The sequence below is a fragment of the Trachurus japonicus genome, chromosome 14 (assembly GCF_045865225.1).
Source record: "Trachurus japonicus isolate A0001 chromosome 14, Traja_1.0".
NCBI classification, from domain to species: Eukaryota; Metazoa; Chordata; class Actinopteri; order Carangiformes; family Carangidae; genus Trachurus; species Trachurus japonicus.
This window is the reverse complement of record NC_140920.1, coordinates 11,121,180-11,143,529: the sequence shown is the minus strand read 5'-3', so window position 1 is coordinate 11,143,529 and position 22,350 is coordinate 11,121,180. Positions and strand designations below refer to the sequence as shown.

Below are 22,350 nucleotides of genomic sequence, written 5' to 3'. Positions count from 1 at the left end.
CAAGCTTTCAGAAACTCCCACAGGTTAAACTGACCTAGATGACCAACTCTAAAAGAAACACAGTAAACAGACTTGAAAACACTTATTAGCCTTGAAAAATGGCTAGGCTACAAACAACCCACAATCCAAACAGACCATCGTTTCACTGGTACTCTCTCTTTCTCTCTCATTGAAGAAGAATATCAGATGTTGTAAACGTGCAATTTTCTAGTCTTTGAATATAAGACAACCAACACTTTTTCAAATCTAAAAATAAGTCTAATATTTGGGAAACCATTAAAGTGAACTGAAAATTCACTCCAGGCAGAGGCTGATTGCTCCATTTCATTTAGAGTGTTTGATGAAGTTGTTCATTTGGAGTTGGGCTCAGTCGGCCTAGTGGAGGCCTGGGCTGCATGTAAACACAAAGTCACAGAGGGAAGCAGCCTGTTGACTCCTCTCAGCTCCATCTTATGAGCTTAGCTGGTTCCAAGTGTCTGGCCTCAGGCTGTGGTCGGCCATGCTCCATCCCTGTGTTGCTAATCAAATGAAAACAACATGCAGGTCTAATTTTTTAGCACACTGACTTCTCAGGATAGAAAATTCCTGCCAATTTATCTCCGTCTGAGGTTATTTTCAGTTCAAGAAGTTCGACTGAGTTAGTAAAAGTCAGCCTCATTAGGTGAAATGACAAGTTGCAGTAATAACAAGATTATAAAACTTTTTATTGATCCCCTCTGAAGATGAATTTATAAAGCAATTCCACACATATCTCAGGTTCACATAATTTTTTTACGCAAAGTTATGGCACCATTACTTTCTATATTTTGACCAGAAAAAATATTCATGTGGCTGTGGCCATGGTTTATTTATACAAATGATCAGGAAGTACGTGTATTGAATAGACCCACTAGAAAATACCAATTACACTATATCAACATTCCCCAAAACAGAATTCGCCAGGCCAGTATGATGTTATTTGTTTAAGCCAGTGATTTTGGGTGCAAGATAAAATATACATTCCACTGACATATCGTCTGAGGCCAGTGTATAACGCTGGCGCACAGCACAGTCATGGAAGCACAATTGGTTTCCCTCAAACAACTGATGGACAATATTAAACCCAAGGGGGGAAGCTGAATATAAAAAAAAACATATTTATGCATGAGTGAACTCCTCTGTGCCACAGCCATCTACTCTGTATCGTCGTCAGTGCCTGGAGATGTTTCTTTACCCTCCGTCTCCCCGCACCTTGTCATTACATTTATCCCTGTTCTCTGCTAAGTGCTAATACATTTACATTTTTAGTGCTGCTCAGTAATAAAAGAGGTGGAGTGAGTGGAGGCCTTTTACCTCTGCTAAAACAAACATCAATGAACTCCTCACACTGAGGATTCACTCCTCCTCCAAACTCCCCCCACCAGTCCATCCACCCACCCACCCACAGCTTGGCCGCTGCCCCACAGTGCAGGTCAACAGTGTTGCGGTTTGAGTCTCCTCAGTTGCACTCACAGTTCTCGCCCTCATTTCAAGGTTCACTCACAAGAGTCTGCCTCGCGCAGGAGGCTCCACATTAGTGTTGTGTCCAGTCTGGATTCTCTGTGAACACTGCCATCACTTTACAAATGTGGAGGAAAACATTTTTTATAACCATAAGTCATCAAATGAAGTCACAGGTTAAGCTCACAGGCACAAAATGGGAAAAGAGGGACGGTTTCTATCGTCTCAGTGGGCTGACATGCTAGTCTTTGGGTGGGGTCTAATTTTCAGATTACATATCATAAACAGTCTCAATCAAGAATCCACTCTGCTGCATTTAGGAAATCATGAACCTGGAGGCAGCCATCGGGATATCGTCTTCACGTCTTGTATTTTTCAGTTTAGATGAGCCAAATCCACAGTCTTCATCAAAGCTGGATTTCATAAGTAACGACAAACATGAGAAGTGGGAAAAAAAAAAAAGCCATTTTAGCTGAGACAAAAAACATCACATAAGGAACAAAATAAATAAATAAAGAGAGCTGTGCAGGATTTGATTACTAAACAAACCACTGATAAAAATAGCAAAGCATTTTTCAAACACAGCCCAGTCGGTATCTAAGTAAATTATCTACACGCTTGTGCTGCATCTAATCTGATGCAACACTACAATACTGATCTCAGGTGAATGATCTTGAGAGGTATAACCAAGGCCAACCAGCCCTGATAAGATCTTCAACCTGACAACTAATGAATAAGGTCATAACAAGCTTACTTTAAGACAAGTGGTTATTGGATCGTTGAAATAGAACAATTCACAGCTTTACAAAGCCCTTTCCTTGGATAGCTGGTAGGGCACATCAATATAGTTGAGGCATTTGTAACAATGAGTTGATAAGACTACATACTGTGAATGATCAGTGAGCAGGAAATGAGTACCAAAAATGTCTGTTTGTCATCATTTCTTAATCTATTTAGATTTGACTGCTGTGCCTCCGGTGTGTGGAAGAGGAACTCTACCTGTACCTACGCTGAGTTTGACCTTTCCACAGTGGATACATTCTTTGTTTACATGTCACAAGGGAAAGAGCAGAAAAGAAAACATACAGAGGCCATTACTAAGGTGGTGAAGAAATGGTCAGCTGTGCATTTTCAACCGGGTAGGGGTGGGGTGGGGGGATACTACTGGCTGCTGCTTCCTGCAGTTAACTGTTCCCACACAGTTTCAGCTCCAGTAAATCACATACAGTACTTTCAGTGCACTGAACAGCCGGTAATTTGGAATGGGTGACCAGAAGAAGAAGGCACAGAGGGGTGCTTCAGAAGTGTCCATGCGAAGGGAAATTGTGCATCTATACAGTTTACCAATAACACTGAACAGGATCTGGCACAGTACATCATGTGTAACAGTAGTCTACATCTGGGATTCCTCCTTCTCTATAGCCACGGTTGGTACCATGTCCTGCGTTAGAAACATGGTTGGCACCTTTGTAGAGGCCGGTGCCATTGGAGGGGAATATGGTATGAATGATGTAATCCTCTCGTAGCGGTTTAGGCTGCATTGGCTGGCAGGCCGCCATAGGCGTCATCTGGAACCCCGGCCCACGGATCTCCAAGATGGTATTATCCTTCTTGGTGCCTGACTCAATGTAGTCATCATAGGTTTTGCTCTTTCGAGAACTGTTGCGGGTGTAGTGGTCTCGGGAACACAAATGCCCAGTCCTGTGTCCATACCAACAAAAGATGCCAAAAATTAGAGCCAAAGATACAATGGCAGTAGCCCCACCAATAATCCCTGCCAAGGGCAGTGTTGCCATTTGATGTGAATCTTCATTCTCCTCCTCCTCCAGTGGGCTGGGGTCTGATGTTTCAGCTTTTGCACACACCAGAGCATCATCAGACTCAGCGTCTCCAGAGATCGCCCCTTTGCTCTCTGAACTGGCAGGCAGGGGCACCATGCAGATGATGTAACTCGACCGTGGTTGTAGTGCGGTCAGCAGGTACTCTCGGCGGTCTCCGTGGACCAGCGTCTCTGTGATCGACCCCATGGCATTCCCAGTGCCCAGTCGGAGCCAGCTCAGCCTGAAGGAGGAGCTAGGATGGGACACGCTCCAGGTTACACGGACGCTGTTGTGAGAGAGGGGCTTCACGTTAAGGGCCAGGCTCTTTCCCACACTACTGCTGCTAAGAGTGTAGTCTAATCCAGAGTCTGGAATCCCAAGTCCAGGTCGTTTGGAGCGAAGGGTGAAGAGAGAGCCCTGTGGAGGCGTGTGGGTGGTCGAGCTATCCATCCCACCTCCACCCATTTTGTCCCTGGTCCCTGCTGTCCTCACCAACTCACACTCCTCCATCTCGCTGGTCAGGTCTGTCAAAGCCAAATCTCGCACTCTGTCGGGTCCATGGCAGGTGAGACCTCTGACAGTGATGGAGTTACCGCGGGCATGCAGCCAATCATACAACCAGCGCAGGTTACAGCCACAGTGCCAAGGATTACCTCGCACCAGCAGCTGTGCCAGGCTATCCAGGTCCTTGAACAATCCTCTTGGGAGAGTGGTCAAGTTGTTTCCCGACAGGTCCAGCCTCAAGAGCCTTCGCATGCCATCCAAGGACCCACGTGGCATGTGAGTGATAGCGTTGTCCTGTAGAGACAGGCGCTGCAGATGGGCACTGGGCAGGTTCACCGGTGGGGTCTGGAGGGAGTTACGGACTAGAGATAGCTCAGTCAAGTTGGACAGACGGGCAAATGTGTCGTCGGCAATGCGCTGGTTAGCCAAAAGGTTCCCATCCAGGACGAGACATCTAAGTGAGGTGAGGCCTCGGAAGGCGTGGGTCGGGATGGTGGAGATTCGGTTGTCATCTAGACGGAGTTCTTCCAGCGAGGCAGGAAGTCCTGAGGGGATACTAGACAAGTGGTTGCGTGAAAGGAAGAGCAGGCGCAACCGCGGGTTGTCAGCAAAGGCCTGATCCTCGATGCTGACAGTGGAAATAGAATTATCATCCAAGTGGAGCTTCTCTAACAAGGGCATCCGACCCAGCGCACTCCGAGGAATAGTGCGGATGTTGTTGTCCTGCAAATGCAGTTCACGCACAGATGGTGGCAGGTGCATGGGGAATTCATCCAGTTCATTATCATAGAGGTAGACCACACGCACTGCAAGATGGTGCTCCAAGGAGGTGGGCAAGCCTGGATTGTTTATGTGGTTGTTCTGAAGGTAGAGGACGGATGCAGAAGGAGGCAGTGAAGGGATAGAGTTCAGGCCACGATCATTGCAGTAAATGAAGTCCTCATCGCACCTGCATACAGATGGGCATATCATGTCCCTGTCCCCAATGTACCCTTGTATCGTGGCTGCAGCAAAATGAAGCATGCCAGCGTGTAGTGTGAAGCAAAGAAAAAGGAGGAAGAGCCGAGCCCACAGTTTGGCCACTCTTGCAGGAGCCATTATGACGAACATAAGCACTGTCTCTCTTTTCCAGGTCTACGTTTAATCCTCAAATCCGCGATGTGAGCTGGAATCCTGCGACCTCCACCCTGAGAGAGAGAGAAAGAGAAATTACAGTCAGCACTGATGCACAAACGATTAGTTAATGGTGGCAGGTGTGAGACACCGAAGGTGATTTCAATGGAATACACCAGGTATCAGCAATATTATAATCTAGGCACATGCTACAATTATCATATGAAGAGAACATAAAGAGGCATTTGGCACTCAATAGCACTGCAGTTTTTTCACAATTAATAATCATATCATCAGGGAGATGTGTGCACATGGATTCTTATCACAGCTTCTGACAACATTCTGCCATCTACTCTAAGCCAAAAAGACACAAAGATTAACGCACAGCCAGCCATAATTATGTTGAATTAACAACAGCAATCCAAGATTACAGACTGTTATAAAGCTAAAGTTTGGTGTGTACTGTTCTGAATGTTCAAAGCAGAGTGAATATTTGGTGTTAGGAAAAGCAAGTATGGAATTGACAAATCCAATCCTACATTAAAATTAAGCCTTGTGCACATGAAGTCTTGAGAATACTCTCCACTTCTAAATTATTTAAGAGATCTTGAGAGGCCCCATAACTCCATTAGGAGTTGCCAGCAGATGGCTGCATTAGCCAGACAGAACCGAAGATACTTTTCATTATCAAGAAGGAACAACATGTTTTAGCTCAGAGCCCCATAGTCTTCAAGATCTAAATTCTCATCAGACAATCAGGATGGCACTGAGCACTATAAAACTTCATAAAAACTTCTCCACAAATCATGTCTTCTTAATTTAGTTACATCACAGAAATAAAGAACAATAAATTAGGAGAATAGAATCCGTAGCACAATGCAGATATTGTGACAACTAATTTACAATTTTATGCCACCACAACCGTGCGGTGGGCGTGTACGTGAGCTGTACTCACAGCTTGATTGGCATCATGAGATGCCAAAACAGTATGAATAGTATTGACTATAGGGGTTTGAAAAGTGGCAAATTACAACACTCTGTCAGTGACAACTTGAGCCCATCGTAGTCTTCAATAACCACTGCCATTAGTCAAACCATTAAGGCCCACACAGCAGCAAACATGGTCAGGCTGTAGTATTGATTTCCCCACAAATCCGAAGTGATCTGCCATAGCAAGTTGGCTCTCATGCAGATTACAGGATTCCCAGGAGTGTAAAGTTAGACGGCGCGATAATTAACCGAATGAATGGCAACTCTGCTGGGAGTTGACTTTGCTGAAAATATCATTTGCAAACATTAATCTGCGTGTACTTACTCATTAGCAAAATTCTGAACATTAGGACAACAAACTTCCCTGACATTTCACTTGTTTTTAACTCTAATTTAACACTCCAACAGTTGTTCAGCCACGGCTGGCCAGGAATCACTTGATGAAAAAGTAATTGCAAATAACAATTTGTCAATCCCAATGTTTTGAAAACACAAATGGAGGATAGCATTTATTCTCCACAGATGAGAGGAGGTTAATAATTCACCATAACATTAAATGCAATTTTGACTTTGGGTTGAACTAAACACATTTGTTCAATACGGATAGGATACTAACACTTAACACTTCAAACAATGTGTACATAAGAGCCCTTAAACATATTCAATCCAAAAAAAACCAGAGAGGAAGCACTGAAGGAGGTGACAAATGTATAAAACAATGTTTGTGGAGGCAAAATGGTATCACACATAGGAAAATGGATGTCTGTGGTCAAGGTTGGCTGATAGTAATATATATTTTGTCTGCAGAAGAATGTGCCTCATTGAGAAAAATGTAATTTTAAGGCATTGGAAAGTGTGAAAAAAACAGGTTCAGCCGTCCTCAGTGAAGAATAGAAACACATTTATAATAGCGTCACACTTTTTGGTACTTCAAAGCATTTTCTGTTTCATCCCCCTGTTCGACTCTGATGTTGGTCTGCGCATTTATAATCCTGACAGTGCAGATTATTAAAGAAATCTATACATCAAATCTCTATCATTCATACTGACCCGACTGGGACTTCAAAGTATTAGCGTAAATTATGAATAAAGCCATGTCAGCAATTGCCATGTCCAGTTTTGTAAGGTAAAGCACTATACTTCACTGTATATTACTTTAGTTAAATATCATGCTCTTTCTTAGATTTCTCCAACTCAAAGCTCAGTTATCATGAAACTCAGCCAGATCAGACAAAGTAACATCTGTACATTGTGTCTGCTGCACAAAATCTTCACATTCATCCAGTCTTTAGTAACTACAACTCACTATTCTCTTTTTTTCTTCTTCCACGTCAGTCCTATAGACACACTGAAGTAGTGTCAGTGCACGTCAAGTGGAACCTGGAGAGTAAAATTATTTCTATAATTTAAAGAGCTCATATTGTGTCTTCAAGCAGTTTGATATTGATTCACTTTACGACGAAGGAGACTTACTGGATTCTACTGAAAGGGTTTTGTGTCTACATGTGTGTCTGTGTGTGTGTGTGTACATGAGTAGTGCTAAAGAATGAATGACTTTTGAATCCCATGAGCTTCAGCAGTGAGTCTCTCGAACACTGGAGTATTTGGGTCAGTCCTTTAAAAACAAGAGAGATGTGGTGTGAGATTGAAATGGTGCAGATAGCCAGAGGGATTAATGGAGCATATTGAGCTGTGATTCTCCGGATTAAGCAGGTGCTACAAAGAATGGCAGAAAGACATTTCAGGATTTTTTTTTTTGCCTCATGGTTGCTCATTTTTCTTGCTCTATTAGAGAATGACATAAAAGCACACGGCTGTTCTTTGTGGTATGTATGTGCGAATGTTTCTGCCTCAAAAGTACAGTGTGTTTGTCTATCCATGCACGATCAAATTGCAAACATTAACCCATATGTGGACAATCTATACGACTACAGTCTACATTTCACTTATATGTAGAGAGGGGAGTAAACCAGGGATGTGGGGTAATGTGTAAGCCAGACAGCCCGCCGCCTCAGGCAGAGTACAGCACACACAACAACCCCCAATCTAATACTGGAACCCAAGACTGGATCGATTTACATAAAAAACAGCGAGGGAGTGAGAGTGAGAGTGACAGAAAGCAGCTTTGAGCAAGACCTTTGAATCCCCTCTCTCCATTAAGACCCCCACAGAGGGATAGGACAGAGAAATCTGGAAAACCGGATTTTGGATGACCGAAGGGGCCGCTGATGTATCAGGAAATCCATTTTACTGATAGCAGGGAAAGATAATAGTGGCCCACAGCTTATCTTACATGCCATGTCCATGGATCATATTTTAGATTTACAGATTGGACTTGTGGAAAGGATGACGCAAAACATGATGGTCATGGTGATGACAGAAGTAAATTGAGGGACAGAAGGCAATACAAGGCCAAGAAAGCAAGGCCTATGGATTTTGGATAATCATAAAGATTGTTGAGCCACAAAGAGGCTAAGTCTATGTCTTTGCAAAAAATGTACGATAATCTTCAAGCTATTAAAACATAAAGCTATGAAATGGAATTTAATCCCCAAAAAGCATCAAATAAGGATCCAACATCCAACGGGGCACAGAAAAAAATGGCCAAACAAAAACCCAGAACATTTTTATTTTCTACAGTTTTCTTATTTCATAAATCTTTATTGTCACTTTATGTAAAATAAACAGACCCTTCAGTCATCATCATGAGTGATGTTCAAGTGGTCTGAATAAGGCCATCTACATATTTTCAAACCAAATGAGTCCTCACATTTGTAGTGCATAATAAAACATAATTATAATATTTTTTTTGATGTCTCAATACGGTACAGTGCTTGTAAAACACTTATCATCTTCTCTGCTTTGAAAACATGCTACAGAGGCAGAATGAATAACATGTTAACAACTATATAAGTAATGGATTTGGCTCCATACTAATTCCTTTTTTTGAGGAGGGACTGGATTTGCACTCAGCAGCTTCTCATCTCAGCTGTTGACACAAAGACCCCCAAAATATGTTACATGCGAAAACTGTCACATATGACATGATCAGGATAAATTCATATATTACAAAAAAAAAAATCAAATGTTATGCATCATGCACGTGGAGTTGGATGTGGATCCATGACATTTAACTGAAAGTAGGCCATTTCGATATTCATATTCAGCTGTATGTTTATGACAGTGAACTTTAAGAGACTCAGCGTGTGTGCATGCATCCAATATGCCGTATGATTATGAAGGAAATGGGATAATGAGAAGAAACAAAGAATACAATTCAAATACAGTAGAAACAGCAGCCACAGTTTATGATACATGTTGTAGTAAAGTAATCGACATTGGACTATATGAATCACAGAGGTTTTTGTTTGCTGGTGGGTATGCAGCTCTCAGGACCCTGAAGTGATATGATATGTAGCTGATATATACAGGACAGTATAGGTTCTGTGTTGCCACTGGTCTGATTCCCTGTCCTCTCCCACTGCAGCTGCTGCCGCCACAGAAATCTTTTGACTCTCTTTCTGAAGACAGCCAGATTACAGGTAAATCCTTTCAGCGTTAACAAAAGGGCCACAGCTCCTTGCAGCGCGATGCTTCTGCATTGTGTGCAAAAAGTGAGAACAAAGCTTACATGATGCTCACAGGGTTTTGAGAGGGTTACCTTCAAAATGTGCTCAAAACGCACATGCTAACCCTGATCAATAGTTTCCCAAAGGTATCACAGTGATAGACTGAGTTGTCTTTGCTTTGATATGTTTACTGCTGAGTGTTTAATTTGCTGAATAATCTGAACAGTATTTACTTCTTAGCCACATTAGCAGCATGAAATAGGGAAGTTAATGTCATTATGTTATGTAATATGTCAACAACAGTCAGGTCATAATTTCAGTTTGTCCAGTGTATTGGTTGAATTCCCACCACCCGCAGCTGTAATTTGTGCATAATTGACAAAGCATGCTAACAAGCTAAACTAAACATAGTGATAATGATAATCACTATACCTGCTTATCGTGTCACTGCGAACATGTCGGCATGTACTGTAGACATTAGTCTTTGTTTCAAGATGCATGTGTTGGCCTGGCTGCTGACTGTCTAACCTCAACAGCTAGATCACAGTGGTTAGAGAGTGACGGGTGATAGCCTGCACCCCTGAGAGTTTTCTGAACGTGGTTGACAGTGATGGACATTTCACATTAAAATTAAATGTAACATTTTTTTTCTGCATATACGTATGTCCTGACACCGGTTTCTGGCAGGCAACTGTTACAATGTTGGCATTATGAAAGCTAGTGAACAAGCAAAGTTTTTCTTTTGTCTTGTTTCGTTTATTTCTAGGAAGTATAGGGGAGAGCATTTAACTCCATTGCCCTGAAGTAGCTTAAACCTCACAGAGCTGCTAACATTGCTGTGGACCTGTTCGACCTGTAGGACCATGCGTTCAAATTCAATTTGTACATTGAAACTGATCTTTAAAAAAGCCATTCTTATATCAAATGACTCTAATAATCTGAGGCAAGCATTATCCGCCCTTTGTTTGCTAATTAATCAAAAACACAGCTGAACAACATGCCTCTGGTTTTAAAGCAATTAAAGAAAAGGTCTTGATATTTAATGGGAGATTTGCTGTTCTGCCACAGTGGTGGATGATTCAGTGAGATAGCCCAAGCTTGGCAGACTGGCTGGTAAATAAACTTTAGATGTGTCAGTCTGTGTCAGCGGTCATAATACAGTCTTTGATCAACGCATAACCGGCTTCTGAAATCATGTGTGCTGCCTTTAACGGTGCTGTTTTTTCCAGTAATGTTGGTGTTCCATAAAATAGAGGAAACAGTTTATTCCCAACAAGGGTCTAACTCGTGGGCTTTGAGAAAACACACTTGATCATTTTAAACAGGACTTAGAAAGGCAAATTTATCTTCTGCCTTTAAGTCAAGGAGTCAAGCTGTGGTTGTCACGCTTCAGCTAGAACTCTGATTGGATTTTTGTATTTGTGAGAAAAGGAGAGCAGGGGGTTGGTTAGCTTAATTGGTTAAATTTGAATTCAAGTCTGACAAGTTGCGATATAAATACGGGGCTGTGGGAGGCCAAAGCACAGGAGTTACACGACAACACGGTGCTTTCAGGGCAAAAATTAACCTCCACATCAAAGAATAAACAGAGGCAAAAACAAAAAGATAACATCAGAGGAAATCCTCTCTGTATCCCTGACACCTTTACAGGGCTGTCAGGTTATGTAGGGCAGCCATATTGTAGCCCCAACAGCTATAAACAAACCCAACCAGCATTAAAACCCTCGCCACTGCTAAAAAAAAAAGTGGAAGAGGAGACACTAGTGCTTTTATGTGCGAGCTGTTCGCTGCTGCTGACCATCCCTGTCATGTAGTAAACACACAGCAATTTCTGCACATCAGCTGCAGCTCCTGTGGCCCTTTTATTTGTTTATTCAAATACATTACCATTTTCTGAAAGACGGTTATCACAGTGTTGACAATATAATCATAATCAACAATAAAGACATTTCCGAGCACCATCATGACGGTTATTTTTCTAGTTAAAGTGTAATATTATAAGGCTTTGCCACATACAGATTTTCAAAGCGAAGCTTGATTATATGTTAGAGAGCTAGACAGATAGAACCGACCACAACTGTGTCTCCTAGAAATTGCATTTATGCAACTGTTTTCCCAATTACACCACGGTGATGAATGTAATCGCTGGATTATGTTCAGAATAAATCTTTTTTTTGGTGGCTGAATGTTGTGCTAAATACATCAGATTTTCCAGGAGGTGATTGGGGCGGTTGGTGGACTGGTCCGGACAAAAACATAAAAATAAAAAAAACCTGTAACAATGCAAGGTGGATATTGTGCTGCAACATTAGCTATTTAATGATAAGGTTATAACATCCTACTGACAATATTTTTGCAACTTGAAAAGCCATTTCCTTCGAAATGTGTTTGCTATTGCAAATTCAATACATTTATGCATAATTTCAGTGATGTAAAATAGACAGCACCAATACAAGCTATGATTTAGTGACAATGGCATCAATATATACTATGGGCCGGATTTACTAAAGGTTTGCGTGTATTAAAACGTGTGCAAACGTGATTGCACGCGCAAACACATGTGGAACCTGATCTACTAACCGGACGCACCGAGGATTGCGTCCCTCACACGGGCAGAATAGCACGTGCGATCCATTTAGCGTGTTTGCCTTGATGAATATGTAAATATGGGCGTTTCAGCCAGAACGTGCAGAATACTGGGAGGAGTAGATGCAAATAGATTTATTTAGCGTGTGCAATGTGATTTACCAAACCAGGAAGAGATTGCGGTGGCTGTTTTTGCGTCTTTATTCACCACGTCTGAAAACCATGTACTAACTGATACAACTTGATCAATTGATTTGATACCTGTCAGAGCCCCATGATCTTACATCTCTGCATTTCCTCACGTCTGGGTAATTCTGTAACAGTTTTTCAGCTGTGTTAAAAGTCTTTTACGCGCCGTTACGCACGGGGCACGTCTGTCCTGCAGTGCGCTCCTCTCCTCTCTGCTCACCTGGCTGCTCAGCTCCGTCTCTCAGTCCCGGTCCCGGACTGAGACACGTCACCGCTGCCTTCACCCGTGTTTGATCCCTCTGGTCAGTGGTCAGAGCGTTTAGATCCGTGTGTCCCACTTGAGCTCTCTATTAATTAATCCACTGGATCATGGGCGGCACACACATATTATAGGTGTGTGATTGTCGCTGCAGCTGCTGCCTGTTCGTCACTATATGACGAGTTGGGCCCTGTAGCGATTTGTGTTTATTTATCTAAACAGAGCGCGAGAGAGATGAACACACGTGCTGTCATTATGCATCGGATCAAATGTCATTCTGTCCCTTCGTCCGTCCAGCTCTCTGTCCACTCTCTCTATGGCGGAAACGATTACCACGCGCAAAACCCTCATTTACATATTGCGGTTTGCACGTGTTTTCATTTAGCGGGTTACTCTTAGTAGATCACCTGTTTTGCGTGCACTAACCAAACTCGCAATATTATAGCGGCCGCAAACAATATAGCGCCCGCTATCTGGGATCTTAGTAAATCCGGCCCTATGTCTTATTGTTGCGAGAGAACTGACAAGTTGATTTTTCATCTGTAACAAATACATTCCTAATATATTCAAGACAGTGGTATCAATATTTTTTTTCGGTTGCTATAATAAATTCAGTTTAAATTCACAGATACTGTTAATGTTTGCTGTAGCTCATATGAATATTCACACTGCCTATAATCTTGGCTGCTGTCCAGTTTGTCCTTGGCCATCACAACATCTCACAGCAAAATTCATTATATTCACTAAATCTATACCTAAATAAAATGCGCAGGCAGGAAAATCAACATGTATTTTAATGTTTGTTGACTGTCCCTCGGATGTCGGTGCCATGATGTCAGCCGGACCGACTCTCACTCCTCTGTATCACTCATGTCCCCGTCAGAGACTTTGATCTCCATATTCCCATCTACATCCTCCACAACACAGTTTACACATTAAATCTGATGCTGTACTTTCAGAACATGTTTGTGCACGTCGTCACGCACACAGCCACCAGGACTCAATTTCAATCTGCTTTGATTTAACAAAAGCAGATCAGTGTTGCAGTCAGAGGAAACACATTTTTCTCCTCTCTCTCTCTCTCTGTCACAGTTTCTCCACTCATGCATGTGGCTTATGGGAACAATGAGGCGGCTGACGGAGACCTACTTTTCTTCTGCGTCCTCATCGTGCCTCCCTTTACAATTGTGTCGCCCTTTCACTTTTGCCTGGCCTGTCACCTGTTTGTGTTTCATCTACAAATATCAAATGCGTCTCGGTGTAAATCGTCCGTGTCAACAGGATTTCAAAATGTTTTCATCTTTCTTTTCTTTTTAAGCTATTTAATTTTTTTTCTCTGAATCGTTTTTCTCTTTTGCATTGAGTCTGTAGCAGCTTCTCTCTTTCTCCCTATATCACTGTCTCTTATGCACCCTGTGCTAATCCCATTTTAAACAGCCTTAACATAATCCAACAAGAAATCTTCATCAACACAAAAGAAATACTTTCCTTTCATTTGACTGATTGAGATGATCAGTGGTAGTAAATACCATCCAGTTAAAATCCACATAAAATTTTGTCTAGGAGAAAATTACAGCAGCAATGCAATGTCAAAAATTAAATACGGAGCCACTACATGAATTTAGGAAATAGCTTCATTTGTGATTGAATAAGTAGCAGTTGGTTTAAAAGACACTGGTGTATTCATGCAATAATGAAGTATTATCCTGTTTTGGCGTTTATCTTTCACCATAAGAGAAATCGAAGTGGATAAATAGATACAGGCCGCCTCCGAGCCCAGAAAAGATCTTGTGCGGTGTACACTTGACTTTGACTCCTCAGTGTGTGTGGGATTGTGCAGCGTGAGAGATACCAGCTGTAGGAGTGTTTGCATCTTAAGCAAAAGTTGCTTTGAATCCCGAGACGCCTCACACAGTCCTCCAAAACTCTTGGCTCTCTTATGACAACGTGGCCCCGCGCTCACCCCTGAAATCTGGTCAGGCTGGGTTCAAAACACAGGACATATTGTACTTTCCCTGACTTACCCTGAGGATAAATCTATGAAAATTATACACTCCGGTGTTATTTTTTCAAATGTAATCTCTCAGACAGAATCATGCCGTCATTTTTGGAAATGAAAAAAACAGGAAAAAACAAGCCTTAGCAGTCATGTTGTGGTGAGATACAGTCCACCTCGAAGCACTGACCGATAGCAGCGAGTTAGTATATTTGTTAATGGGTGCTGCCTTTTAGAGCAACCTTTACTGATTGCTTTCTTTGGCCTGCTGCCCAATAGGAGAAAATGAGGGGGATAATCGAGCTTTATTGCTCACTGTTTAACCATTGATAAGTGTTAGTTTGTCTAATGGCTTCTTTTATTTCTTATTTAATTACTTCCACCGTTTGAAGAAGAGGTACAGTTAAGGTGGTCCTCTCACTTGGTTTCTATTTGCAGTGGCTTTAGGGCTTTACCTGTCGATGCTGAGGGGAACTAAACTAATACGCACATACACAGTTTTCGGCATTGCGTTGTGTATCTGGTTGAATTGAGTCTCTTTTAAATTAATGTGGAGTTAAAGCAGCTCTGGTCCAGGATTCATATTTATTACAATCACAGCGCTATAAGCTCTCATTTCTCAGACAAATAATTACTTACTGATCTTTGAAAAAGCCCAGAACAGCTGAGGATTGTCTGAGGGCCTAGGAAGTCTGAAAACTGTCTTCTGTCCATGTGGATGAAAATATATTTCTTTTTAAAGTTAGAAAAAGATTTCCAAGTTGTATTTCCTAATTACTTCCTTGCTCTTTTTATAAAACATGAGCTACATTTTAAAATGTTAATTTGCATGAAAATATGCTTGTATAAAATTTTGGATTCTTGGTCATGCAACAAATTCCTCTTAAGTTGGACTGTGAAACAGAGACACAGCCGAAGGGAAAGATTAAACTTTTTTTTTTTTTTTTTTTTACAGTATGCAGTGGGCAGAATAATAATCTTAATGTTTCCAAAATATTTACTTGTTGGATATGTGAATACTGAGATATGTATTGATAAGACATGGATCCATTAGCGGCAGGAGACACGAAGCACAGGTAAGCACCGTCTGCTAGCTATAACCTATCCTTTAAAGGTGGCTGACATTGTCACCAGTTTATCACAGGACTGACATAGAGAAACAAACACCCACTCACATTCACACCTAGAGGCTCCTTAGAGCAAATTAACCTAATGTGCTGTCTTTGGACTCGGAGGAAGCTGGAGAGAGCCCAAGCAGGCGCAGGGAGAACATGCAAACTCCACACAGAGGTAAATACTTTGATTATACTACAGTTTCATCACATGGTAAAGAATAGAAAAAATGTTTAAAAAAACAAAAACTTCTCAAATATTTCTTATAAATTGACCAAATCAGGAGCTTACTTCTTGAAGTGGGGCTGACAGGGGAGGATGTCCTGCGGCACCATTGGTGCTACTCCTCCCCACAGTGTCTTTCTTCTTCAGTGTCTGCAGACGCTGTCCTCTCCGGCTCCTGTCGACACGTCGTCTGTAAACTATGAGGCCGTCTGCTGTGTTTTTTATTCTGCACTTGGATGTGGATTAGTTGTCACCTCTGGCTTCAGATTTATTTTCTGTGGAGAAACAGAGAGAGGGACAAAATCGTGAGGGATCAAAGGCGACTGTCAGTGTCAATAAGATTCACCATTTCTGATGAAAGTGTAATGGTTTTATAAGTGTTTCTGTATGACGGCCATGTGTGTAGCTGCTGTCACTGTTGTCATGTACATTTCTTAATCTAGTCTTGGTTAAAGGATTAAGTGATTTATCCCTCGTAGACCAAACTTTAATAACACTTTTTTTCCCCCCAAATAACGATGTCAGATGTGCATTTGCAATAACTTTGGCTTCATTTAGTTAAAAAATGACAGAATGACTGACTGAACTTTCCCTTTAAGTGGTTTTAACGCCAATTATAAAACTATAAAGTCTGTAAGCTTTTGAACCCTGCTACTTTCCTCTTGATTTTCCATCAAATCTAATGCAGTATTCCTTACCACCCAATTGATGATTGCATCACTACGATTTTCATGAGGTTGTTAAAATCAAAGTGAGTTCAAAGCAAGTGTTCAAAACAAGTTATCAATCTTCACTAAAATGTTCAAACGCTCAAAAGTGAAAGTTTTCCACCAAAGCAACCGTAGTCAGAGTCTTTGCTGCCATCATCCCTTGTCCTCCTCCTCCTCCTCCACCTCCCTCACACCTGCCCTCACAGGGTTTTGTCACATACTTGGAAAAGAAAATGATTAATGACATCTGAAGTTCCCAACCACCAACCACCTCTCTTGTTTCCCCAGATGAGGCTCTGCAGCTCTGCCAGCAGCAGCCCCCTCCGCCCAGCTCTCGCTGTCTTTCCTTCCCCATGCATCAATGCTGATCAGGTCTCTTTCACACAGCTAACATCAACCGCTTTGTGACATGAGACAGCACGCCATCTTCCTTCAGTCACTTCAGCTTACTGCTCTTGTCATGAGTCCAAACCTCATCTGATCAGACATCCAAAACTACAGAGCAGTATTGCTCCTTTAACATTTGTTTTTCTTAAATTCTTGAGCGTGCCATCCCGAATAAGCTCTGCAAAAATCTTCAATCCAGAACAACCAAAATAGAAAGGTCAAGGTTGTCTTTTTTTTAAAGACCTCGTTCCTGACAGCTCGTCTCAAAGTACTTGTCTTAATTATTGCAGGTTCATGCTAAATTAGGACTTAACAGCATTGATCATACACGTTCTGAGGAGAGGCAGAGGCCAAATTTTCTCTGGCTTTTCATATAATTACAAAATTTTAAAAAGAAAAAAATACTAAAGAACGTAAGATCTGCCATATATAGATTGTCAAAGTCTGGCACTGTGATCTCCCTAAAAATCCAGACGACTGCATCCCCCCTCCCCCACTGCCTTGCTGCCAAATTGGCGCCATTCAAAGTATGACAAATTAGTTATTAGCAGCTCCAGTTTGCAATGGGTGTATGGAAATCTATGACTGGGGTTCTTTGAGGCAAAACTTAACTATCATTTTTTCACAAAATAATGGATATTCACTTGTGATTCACTTTCAAGACAATGACAGCTTTAGGATGTCTAAGCTATTCTTCTAAAAATGTATATGATGTTATAAGAAATGTGGCAATGTGGTGCATAAAGGTGCCTTATTGTATAAAAGTAGATGTACAGTACTGTACATGTCTTCTTTGGTTATAAAGCAGATCTAGGGTCTATATTAATGCTAATATATTAGTATGAAAGTCCAAAGAGAAATACAGGCTGTATTGAGAAACTGAGCATTTACAGTAAATGAACCGTCAGGACTTCTGTGAAACACTAACCACACTCAGCCATTGTCCAAGACCAGTTCACACACACCCAATGTCCAACCTTGCAGGATTTGGTCTTGTTTCATTTAATTCATTGTTTGATTTCACAGGATTTGTTTCCAGATTTACCTGATATCTGCTGTATTTTCATTTCGTCAGATAAAATAAACCTGTTTTCACTGGAGCTCCAGAGAGAAGTCTGAGAGAGAGGAAATACAAAACTAAACTGATGGTTTTTGGTTCCTAAAACTATAAATATATCTTGTTATGGATCAACACTTCAAATAAAACACAGGAAAGGTGTAAAATAATGTGACCTTAGATGCACCTGGGTTGTTCAGCCAGGCAACTACACAAGCCAACCTGTTGTTTTCAGCACCTGCTCACCTTAAACAGTATCTCTGTGCAACTCCTTCACTGTGGTGGGAGGCATCACAGGCCGCACAGTTTGAAAACTGAAGCCCAGATACACCCAACATAGATGTCTAGCATGAATAAAATGAAAGTTTGGAGTGAAGAAAATAATCCTCTCATTAAAGTGGAACTGAGACAAATACAACAGTTTTCAATGCTGACATGTCGGACACACAGCGGCTGTATGCCATCGGTTATATGGCTGAGTTATAATTAAACAATTTTCCGTGCCAGGTGTCAGAGCAGCATACTGAGTCAAATCAAAGTGACACAGACAATAAGAGAACCTGGTTAGTACCAGATAGAAGAGAAGGACTTCACAGCTGTTTCTATTTGTGACGGCCAGAAAAAGGGAGCAACAGTTTTATTATCACAATAACTGTCATAATTTGCCCTGGCTATGAGAGGAGCATCTCTAAGTTTATGACCACCAAACAAACACAGTGGCATATTGTTGGAAGACACAGCTACAGTGGTGATTGTGAAGCCAGATATACAAAACAGTTCAGCTAATTGTATTGCATTTCCTAAAGTGCTAAACTGTTTTGTTGAAATTAGAAGAAATCGCACAAAAAAAGGTGTGTTTTATGCTGTTTATTTTCTCTACACTGTGAATGGGAGACGTGCTGTTTAAAACGTTGCTGCCATTTAAGTCAAACGTTGTCATATCCAGCCGATGGTCAGTGCTTTTAGAAAATGATGGTTCACATCTTCCTCTCCAAGGACGTCCAACAGGGCCAAACCCTCTTCCTTCTCTGAAACCGAGACCATTGGCTCTGTCACCACGTCCCATAATTCCTCCCATCATTGCCATGACACTTTTGACCTTTTGACTTCCGACCCTGATACACAGGTTCGGTTGCATATCTCCAATTTTCTCGTTGAAAATCTCCACTTGGGCTCCTGCCAAACACCTCCTGATTGACCTTGACAAGACTGAGCTGCTGTTCTCCTCTCAGAAATCCTGCATTTAACAAGAGCCGTCAATCACAATGACACCGGCACAGTCGCTCTGGCCCAGACCGACGTTTAGTTTGATCTCTAGACAACCAACTGCTACAGCTGCTATTGCAGATTTGCTCCGTGTAAAATCTGCTGACTCAGACCCAGTTGCCTGTATAAACACTCTTTGTCTCCCATCTGGACTGCTGCAGCTCCGATCTGGCTGAGCGACCTGAAAGTAACTGCAGAGAGACACTCGTCAGACTAATACTTCAACGTTCATACTTTGGCTTGTTCTCCATTACTTTAATAGGAATTTGGTAATGCACTGGCTGCAGGGTTGATTGTTTGGATGTAGCTACTGTCCTGATGTCATCATCAATATCACATCAGGCATCTTGTTAGGGTGCATGTCATGTGGGTGCAAAGCAGTGAGTCCTTGGTTCAATTCCCTCTTTGCTCCAAGTGTTACCTGTCCTCTGTGTCTGTTTTCCTTTCCCAACATTCCCTTTTATTCACTAACTCATTGGATAATTTGGGTAATAAGGGTAAAATGACTTAAGAAATAATTTAACATTTCAAATTCTGACTTGGAAATTTTGCACTACTTTTATGTTTTGTTCATAAAACTCTCTGCTTCACACAGCAGCTGGATAGAGTATCCTGACATAAGGGCAGCTAACAGGGGAAAACAGCTAACCTAGCTAAATAATAATAATAATATACATTTAGTATCATGTATCTTGTTTGTTTAAACCATGAAAATACATAAATAGTGTATTTGTACTGTAAAGACAGGTACAGATAATTAAATCCCAAATAATTCACCATGATGGTAGAAAGTGAAATGCAGAAAGAAAAAAAGACAGTATCTACATACTACTGTACTACTCAGTCTGCTGTAGTGGGCTATATGCACCAACCTCCTCCTTTACACACCGCGCTGTGTAAAATTTCAAGGGAACGTGCTCAAAAACGACTCCTTTTCCACCTTTTTCATGTTGAAGTGACTTTTCAAATGATAATTTCCATGAAATGTAAAGAAGAACTCAGTGAGAAATCCATCTTATTACAGTTACACTTCAACATAGAGTCATGAGATGTCAATTTCAATTCTCAGGTTACTTTAGGAAAGAGAGCAAATAGGCATAAATATTGGATTATTTGTCTTTCTCTGGAAATGCCTCCAACATTTCCGACGTCCATGTTGAGGTTCAGGCTCTGTTACATATCTCTGTTGCTTTTCATGAATCCATACGTTGCTGCTTCCGTGTGGGTACAGATAAAAGATTCAAATGAGTGTGTCAGTGTGTTTTAAATAGTTTATACCTTTCTGTGATTTAATAGTGATAGACAGCAGAGGTGCAGAACCTGAGGCTGAAATAATTTGACACACACACACACACACACGCATACACGCCACTCTCACACACAGATACCCTGCTATGTGATCAGACTTTCAATGCAGCTGCACATAGTGTCTATTCACTGACAGGGCGGTGGCAGGGAGCAGCGTAGACTTGGATGACAAAGATGACAGATAATTGAGACAAAATGCGCTAAGTGAGATGATTTCACATGAGCGGTTAGCTCGGACCTATCTTTATCATTGTCCCAAAGTTGTTCTCGCTCTTTCCCATTCAGTGCTTTGCTATTTCACTTTTTCCTTTGAGGCCCATCTCAATGACAACTGAAAGAGCATTCTCTCTTCCCTCGTTAACTGAGGAGTGCATCAGTCCTAATAAGAAAGCTTTTACACGCTTAATTAAGAGACACTGTAATGCAGTATGTAATGCTCAATTTACTCTATCTCATTCTCCTCCTCGTCCTCTTTAATTTCATTCAGAATCAATCTGTCCAACTCTCTTTTTTTCCCCCCATTATGTGGACTTTTCTACATCAAAGCCCGCTTCTGTCCTTATAACTGTCCAATTTGCTCGTACCCGCTCCATTTTGAGTCTTTCCAATAGTTTCCTCTTCCGCTGTGCTCTCTAATCGGCCATTTCTTTTAATTCTCAGCCTTGATGTTGCTAATTCTGGGCAGGGGATGGTGAGACAAGGGAGAGGACAGAAAAAAAAGGGATATAGGAAAATAAATGAGCTGTTTGGGAGAGATATTAGGATGATAAAATGCTGGAAATAGAGGGCAGCATTCACCATAACACAAATACTGGCAGGGGCTGAGCTGCAACGACTTGCCAGGGAAACTAATTCAAACATGGAGGGAATATAGAGTGGAGTGGAAAAAGGAAGCTGGGAAAATAGAGTGGGATAGTGTTGAAGCGAAAGTGTATGAGTAAATAGATGACCCTCACTTTACAGACAAGGAAGGTAAAGAAGAGGAAGAGGTGTAACCGTCAGGAGAGAAAACAAACAGAGCGGACACTCAGGAGAGCGAGCGAGCTGAGGTTGCCGTTTTAAAGGTCCGCAGGTTTGAACATTAATTAAAAGTTATCCGTTGATGAATTGCCCTGTGATGAATTGTTTCCCTTACCATAAAAACTGTGTATCCCGGAGGGATAGAGGCAGGGCACTAAATCTGTCATCCATGTTTTTCATGCTCTTTGCTTTTGACAGTAATGAGCGAGGCCAGTATGATTGGCTGTTCAGCGGCTGATTAAAAGTAGTTTCCTCTAATACGAGGATTTACTTTGACATTTCCCACACAGGAAACCAAATGGCTTCATAACACTGATGAAAGTAATACAGTAATTATTTTCATTAGCAATTCATCTATCAGTTGTTGTTTTGATGAAGAAGTAAATCATTTTATTTTTAAAACATTTTCACCAAATATGAAACATCACAGGTTCCAGAGCCCAAAGTTAAAGGTCCCATGTTGTACTATTGGAAAGAATAGTTAAATTTCCATGGTATTTCTGATTATAGAGCAGGTCCAGGTAGAGTTGTCACGATACCAAAATGAGTAACCACGGTACTATACCAGACAAAGTATCACGGTTCCGGGTAATATCACGATACTGCAACCTTTTTTTATTATTATTATTTTTATGAACTGCAATGTATTTGTACAAGTTATAAATACTTATTAATTAGGCTACTTATAATGTTGTTTGGTGCATGATAAACATAATACTGGTGAAGTAGGAATTAGACTGAAACAAATATTTTTAAATA

The 22,350-nt window shown here is 41.3% G+C and overlaps 1 protein-coding gene across 2 annotated transcripts in view; it reads right to left on the bottom strand.

Moving 5' to 3' along the window:
- Positions 1 to 683: 683 nt before the first annotated feature.
- Positions 684 to 22,350, bottom strand: part of flrt1a (fibronectin leucine rich transmembrane protein 1a) — a 45,233-nt gene continuing 23,566 nt past the window's right edge. For both annotated transcript variants that reach the window (XM_085797479.1, XM_085797478.1), the window contains exons 2-3: positions 15,910 to 16,118; positions 684 to 4,990 (exon numbers count right to left, since the gene is read on the bottom strand). In XM_085797479.1, the coding sequence (XP_085653605.1) occupies positions 2,856 to 4,913 (2,058 nt within the window). In that variant the 5' untranslated portion in view covers positions 4,914 to 4,990; positions 15,910 to 16,118 and the 3' untranslated portion in view covers positions 684 to 2,855. The remainder of the gene's footprint in view (positions 4,991 to 15,909; positions 16,119 to 22,350) is intronic.